General features: G+C 46.2%; 1 protein-coding gene across 3 annotated transcripts in view; it reads right to left on the reverse strand.

The window, feature by feature from the left end:
- The window catches only part of FAM175A (family with sequence similarity 175 member A), a 20,187-nt gene extending 14,780 nt beyond the window's left edge, over positions 1-5,407 (reverse strand). The window contains exon 1 of one of the 3 annotated variants that reach the window (XM_019552745.1): positions 5,275-5,407. In XM_019552745.1, coding sequence (XP_019408290.1) covers positions 5,275-5,377 — 103 coding nt within the window. In that variant the 5' untranslated portion in view covers positions 5,378-5,407. The remainder of the gene's footprint in view (positions 1-5,274) is intronic. The other 2 variants (XM_019552746.1, XM_019552747.1) reach the window with 2 other exon arrangements.
- Positions 5,408-6,776: the final 1,369 nt, after the last annotated feature.

Here is a 6,776-nt window from a genome sequence, read left to right on the forward strand (position 1 = left end):
AATAATTATTCCTCAAAATCTTAAGCAGAACAGAGATGTGGGGTGGAAAATTTTCCAGTGTTTTATTTTTCTGTGGGACATTTTCCATTTCTAAAAATTAATTGTTTCATAAAATTCATTAGTAACAATGAATGGATGCCAGTACAATATTAGGCAAACTTGGCAGTTTCAAAGTTGTAACGAATGTTTTTCAGGTGATTATCCCTAGGAAGTGTGTGAGAGAGTACATATATCTTTAATTGATTTGTGAACAGGAGGGTAAATACACTCACATAATAATCCAAACAAAAAATTAAGATATGAATTCACTTAATTGGCTGTGCAGGTCAAATCAATACCAAATGAATGCACTGTTAAGCTTGTTTCTATTTCTCAAAATCTCTTGCTTTTGGAGAATCAGTCAGAACCACAGCTAGTAAAGAAGATGCAGTGTGACGATAAGTTGCCCTTGCCCCTAGACTCATTGGTAAAACCATCCTTTAGTGAAAGAGAATATGGTTCAAGTAGCTCTGAATCGGATTTGCCTCAATCTGATTCTGAAATGGAACTAATAAGTAGTGAAAGTGATTCTACAGATAGCGACAGTGAAACTGGAGGTGCTGCAATGACCACAGTGGAAGAATGTTAAACTCTGCTGAAGTAGATGAATGGACAACCACAGTATATCATACACAGTTCTCTGGGTGTGCTAAAATTAGTGTCAACTGCTTTCAGTGCCTTTGGTTTTTTTTCCTTAAATTTAAACAGACAATGTAAGGGAAGTACATGCTACTGTATATTGTCTTTATATTTTTACAAGTATCCCAATAAAAATAATTTCCTTTCCATGTAAAGCTTTGAATTTGTTTGAATATAACATTTAAACTACATCAAGTGTGCTGTATTTAATTTTTTTCCCTAATCAAATATTTCAGTTCACATACTTGTGGCTATTGGGACATAAAATTAACATGGGGGTACTTTTTTAGTTTTGTTTACTAAATACAAGTCAAACGAACATGCTAAATCAGATCATGCTCTATTTAGGGCATTGGAAAATTTTCCAATTCAAAATATTCCAGAAAACCCATGTCTCTGATGCAGGAACATAAAATAATTTACATCATGTATATCCACATGTATATGCATTGTGGCTTAGTGACAAAATCAGTTAGAGGTTTATAGATGTGCTTTGGGAGTGGGGGCACTTTAATTAGAGCGGCTTCAAGAGCTGCTCTAATCAAAGTGCCCAGAGCATCATGTGTATCAGTGTTCCCATGCTGAAAAACGGTGGTGGGGGCACTTGAACTAAAGCTTTTTGAATGAGCTTTAGTTAAAGCATCCCTGCTGCCATTTTTCAGTGCAGGGATGCTGATGCACGTGATGCTGGAGTCTGCTGCACCACGGTAATTACCGTGCCCTAGGTGACTTGATTAACCTGCTCTGATGCTCTGTAATTACAGCCCATTGGAGAGACCTTGCTGTGGATTTACAGGCACCCTTACATCTTTTGCAACAATGTACTTAAATTCTACACCACATTGTAACAGAGTAGACCTTTTAGCACAAAAGGTCTCCTCTTCAGAAAAAGTTTAAAACTAAACTGAATGCATAAAGGACAGCTAGAATTGCAGCCAAGTCTTGATGTTTATGAACACAGTTTAAAAAGTAGATTTAAAGTGTAGTTTAAACTTTAAATCATATAGGCACCATAAATTGTTTTCCAATAGTCCCAACTCTGCTTCCAGATCAGTAATCAGAGCCTGAAAATACGTATGCATAGACAAACTCCTTCCTCTGTGCTGATCCTCATTTAAGCCAACTCAGCTCCATGTAAGGAGGGCAGTCTGCTTGCATGAAGCAGGTTGGAGGGTGTCTTTGATGTTGCAAACAAGACAAAAAGTACTGCAATTAGAACCTAGTTCATAACCCCTTTGACAATTTTAAAACACGCAAAATACTGCAACATGGGAGGAGTTCACAAAGAGGTTGGACAGCCACTGGTCGGTCCAATTTAGGCATATGTTCCTCTATGGGTATTTCTTGGCTTCTGGGCTTTGCTGGTTGCTCTGCCCTCCCTTTCTGCTACATCTGTTAGGGTGTTTTTAACTCTCCTCTACAGGTCATCTAGTCCAGGGGTAAGCAACCACCCTGGCATGCATGCCAGAGCGTGGCATGTGAAGGAATTTTGTTTGGCATGTGTGCCTAGAGATGGAGAACAAGGAAGGGACCGGGGGCTGTGCTGCTACAAGGATCCAGACTCTTGTGGTTCCCCTGCCATCCACTTTCAACATGCTAACATCTTACAGATCAAGACTGTAGGCGTTTTTGGCACTCTGCCCAAAAACACTGTCAACCCCTTGTTGCCAGCCTTGGTCATTTTCAGGGGGCCTAGGCTAAGTTGCAGAAGTGCTGTTAAGCAGAAGGTCCAAAGCCTGTTTCTGAGTAACAGGAGTGTGAACCTTTGCAGCCATGACAACTAAGTTGGTCAGCATGGACAGGAAATCACCAAACACACTTAAACTACAAGGCCTAAAAGGAGGCAAAAGAATTAAATACATTAAATGATCCATATACGCCATATCATAGCTTTATCTTCAAATAGTAGTAGTAGTGATTCATGTAACCAAATGCATTAGATATTATTTTGTTATAATAGATTTGTTTTTGCGAAAGTATTTAGACAATTAGTAAAAACAAAAACAGCCTGTCAAAAAGGCTATAAAGTAAGGTAAAGAAGAACCAGAAACAGCATTCCACAATGGGGAAGGAAAGGAGATAAGAACCAGACAACGTACAACTCTTTTCCAAGGATATAAATCCCAAATAATTGATACCTTTCAAGTCCACAAAAGATCTGGTTCAGTCCAGTTCCAAAAGTTTCAGTGAAACAAAGAAATTTAAATAAAACCAATCAGAGGTCATTTATTAGAATATTAAAACCAGACATCTATAAATATTGGGCATGGGCTGGAGGGAAATTTGGAGAACTCTGAAAATTCAAGAAGACCTGCTGCCGATTTGCATGCCACCCTCCTCTCACCTTGAGCCTCCCCAGCCTGTATACAGGAGATCTATGTTGTGCTGTTGCAGGTAGCCAGATAGACTTTGGGATAAAAGTTTGTTTTCTTGTTTTAAGGTGCAAGCAAATAAAAGGTTGGATTGTAGACCTGTTCCTACCTCTTTTATCAGCAGTCTACACAGAAGTTTACCTGTAATCTAGGTCAGACGTTCCCAATCACTGTGCTGTGGCACGGAAGGGTTGGCTGCTGGGCTGCTGGCAGTCATGTGCGGGGGGGCAGCCCCTGGAGAGAGGCAGCTGGCTTTGTATGCCCTGTCCCACTCCTGCCATGATGGCTGTGCCTGGTGAGGCGAGGTCCTGCCTGCATAGCAGGTATCAGGCCCTGCGCCTGGCAAGGCAGGACCACCCAGCCCTACCCACACCTGGGTGGAGGGGCATGTGGATGGGGAAATGCCTGGGGAAGAGTGTGGGGAGGCAGCTCTGCTACTTGCTCCTAGGGAAGGCAGTGGAGCCCCTTCTTACTTGGAGACCCCAGCTCAATCCCCGCAGGCCACCACCTGCACAGTCCCCTGCCCTGCAGAGTCCCCTGGTGCCTATGGCTGCAATGCCCCAAGAGGATCCAATCCTCATATAAAAATTAAATTTAAATATGTAAATTTAAATGTTTGCCAGTCCACAGTATAAAAAAGGTTGGGAACCACTGATCTAGGTAAGAGAATTTCTACTCCAATCCTCTGCCTAAGGCAAGATTATCTTTTTTCTAAACCAACCTGTACAATTAATTCATAATTTAAATGAGGGGTGGGCAATTATTTGGGCTGGAGGGCCACTTAGGGAATTTTAGTGAATGTCACAGGCCAGGTCAGCTCAGCCCCCACCCACAAAACAGCAGCTCCTTAAGTGGCTCTGCCTGGGGCCTGCCCCACTCTGTTGCCACCAGGCAATTCTAAGGTCTCCATGGAGACTGGTCCAGGCCAGGCTGGGATCAGTATTGGGGGTGGTTATGGAGTGGGGCTGGGGCCGAGCCATGATCTATTCTTTGCATACCTGTGCCCACAGAATCAGTGCCCACTGCAGGGATGTGTGCGCTATGGACTGTGGCTTCGCCCTGGGCCCTGACCCCACGCTGTCACTGCCCCCAATCCTGATCCCAACCCTGCCCTCTCTGCCCCTGTCCTGCTCCTGAATGCCACTCCCTGCCTGCTCACAGCTGCATACCATCAGTGTGTCCTGCCCACATGGGTCCTGGGCCAGTCTCTATGGAGACCCCACCCACCCACTCCATCCACTGTCCCTGGCAGTGGGTGTGGGGTGAGCAGGCTGGGGTGCCTGGGCAGCAGGGGTGGGTCCAGTGGCAGAGGCTGGCAGGAGCTGCCACTGGGGGGGCTGCCAGGAAGTGAGTCTGGCCACAGTGCCTCAGCTCTACTGCACACCTGGGGCCAGTGGGATCAGCTGCACGCTCCACTGCCCAGGCCAAGCAGGCCGATGGACCCACCATGGGTTAGACAAATCCCCTTAGCAGACTGAATCTGGCCCGCAGGCTGTATTTTGCCGATATCCGATCTAAACTCTACAGAAGACTACTGTCAGCCCTGGCACAACACCCTCTCCTGCCATGGGTGAAGCAGGGGACCCATGGCTGCCAATGCCCTGGTTCTGTGAAATGCTGTCAGTGTACACCTGAGGGACTCCTGGCAGAAGGCCACATCCGCGCCACAGAGGAAGGCAAAAGTCCTGCAGCCTGTGCCAGTCTGAGCATAGGGTGAAACTCCTTCCACATCCCAAATATGAGGCTGGGTCTGACCTGGAGCAAAGGGGCAATGCCCTCCAGCCAGAAACCTCTGGCTTGGGCCCCAGCAGGAGCACTGGCACGACCCAGGCACCTTCCCTAGGCTTGGCTGCTGCAGCCAACACCCAGTGCCTCTGAGGGAGGCTTAAGCTCCCCCCTACCATGTGCAGCAGCAAGAAGGGAAGGGAACAGAAAGGAAGGGAGTGGCCGGGCGGCGGCGCTGTGAGCACGACTGGCAGGCCGGGCCCCGCCCCGCCCCGCGCGGGAGGCCGCGGCTGTTAAACTGCAATTGGGGGAGGGGCGGGCTTCCAGGGCTGACACGAAGCAGAACTGCGGGGGCCGGGACCCGTCTCACCCCTCCCACGCACAGCGCGCGCGCACACCCAGACAGTGGGAGGGCAACCTCCGCCCGGCGGCTCGGGGACGCCCAGGCCCAGGCCCCAGGCCCCCGCGTGGAGACGCGCACAGCGGGGGCAGGTCTCACCGTGTCCGAGCCGGCGTTGAGGTGCTGGAAGGCGAGCGCGCCGAACACGAAGCCCGAGAGCAGCGCCGACGTGCTCTCGCCCTCCATCGCCGCCGCCCCACATCCACGATGGCCGCGCCGCGCTCGGCCTGTCTTGTGCGCAGCGCCTCTAGCGCCCAGCGCCCGAACCACGCCGCCGCCCCGCCCCGGGGCTGAGGCGGCCTGGGCACGCGCACCTCGCGCACGCATACGCGGTCGAAAATTACCTTCTTCTTACTTTTTTTTTTTTTAATCAAAAAGAAAGTGAAAACTAAGAATGACCTTTGCCAAGGGCGCCTTGAGTTTAAAAAGGTTGAGAACCACTGCCCCAAAGCAAGGCATCACAGTGTTGTGCGTCTGGAGGTTATCTACTGTCTTCAATCAACAGTGATAAAAGATTTTGCATCCAAGATCACAGAGAGGCAGTTATCTGTGTTAGTCTGAAGTCAGGCAGAAAGAAGGCATAGATTTACACATTATAGACTAAATCAGAGATGCATAAGCTTTTCTAAGCAGCCACTCACTATCAGATGCTGATGGACTTATTCTGTAGTAAATAAATGCTTCATCAGATGCTGTAGTAGGTAAAAAGTAAGAAAGAAGTTAGCATTTGATAAAGTAAGCGGCTGCTTACAAAACTTTATGCTATGCACCTCTGATTTAGTTAGTTTTTAAGATACACACTTACCCTGCCTGCTATCTACTGTTTTGTCATTATCTTCTATTCCTTATTCTGTGACAATGAAGAAACATACACAAACTCAGCTCTCTGGTGGAGAAAGGTACAGAAAGCCACTATTTTTGTCACATCTTTCTTTTTTCTCACAGCTTTCTGCTAAAAATTCTTTGTTGCTTTTTGATGCAAAATCTTTCATCACCATTGACTGGCTCTTATAATTTCAACAATGAAGTAAAAAAAATTCCCAATTTCAACTTTTTCTGTCACAAACTGCATCATTCTTTCTGAATTTGTGTTGTACTTATGTCTTTCAGTGTATGGCCACAGATTATGCATTTACAAAAACGACACACCATTTTTCTGAGAAATGAAGAAATGCACACAAGCAGCTCTTTCTGTTGGAGAAAGGCACAACTTAACAAAAATGTCTATGGTATTCCTCATCATAGTACTGTCTGTTATAAAAGTTTATTTTTCTTCATTTCGCAGAGAAATGATAAGTGTGTTGATATATATGATGTTTGAGAGCGGGCCCAAAAGCCAACAAAGAAAATACTGCTGAGAGGCCATAAACAGGATAATCATGAACTCTCTGTATGCAGGATGACATTTGGAATGTGAGTTGATAAATAGGGATGGTACAAACTGAACCTACCTTGAACCCACTGGCATAAGTAACAGTGCTGAAAAGAAAGTTGCATATTTGATGATAAGGAAGATGCTTATGCATAAGAACTGCTCAAAGCCTATTATTGTGTAGCTGTAGAAATTAACAAGACCATAGATAAATCTACAAAGCAGACTC

The sequence above is a fragment of the Crocodylus porosus genome, unplaced genomic scaffold (assembly GCF_001723895.1).
Source record: "Crocodylus porosus isolate Cpor-Errol unplaced genomic scaffold, CroPor_comp1, whole genome shotgun sequence".
Taxonomy (NCBI): domain Eukaryota; kingdom Metazoa; phylum Chordata; order Crocodylia; family Crocodylidae; genus Crocodylus; species Crocodylus porosus.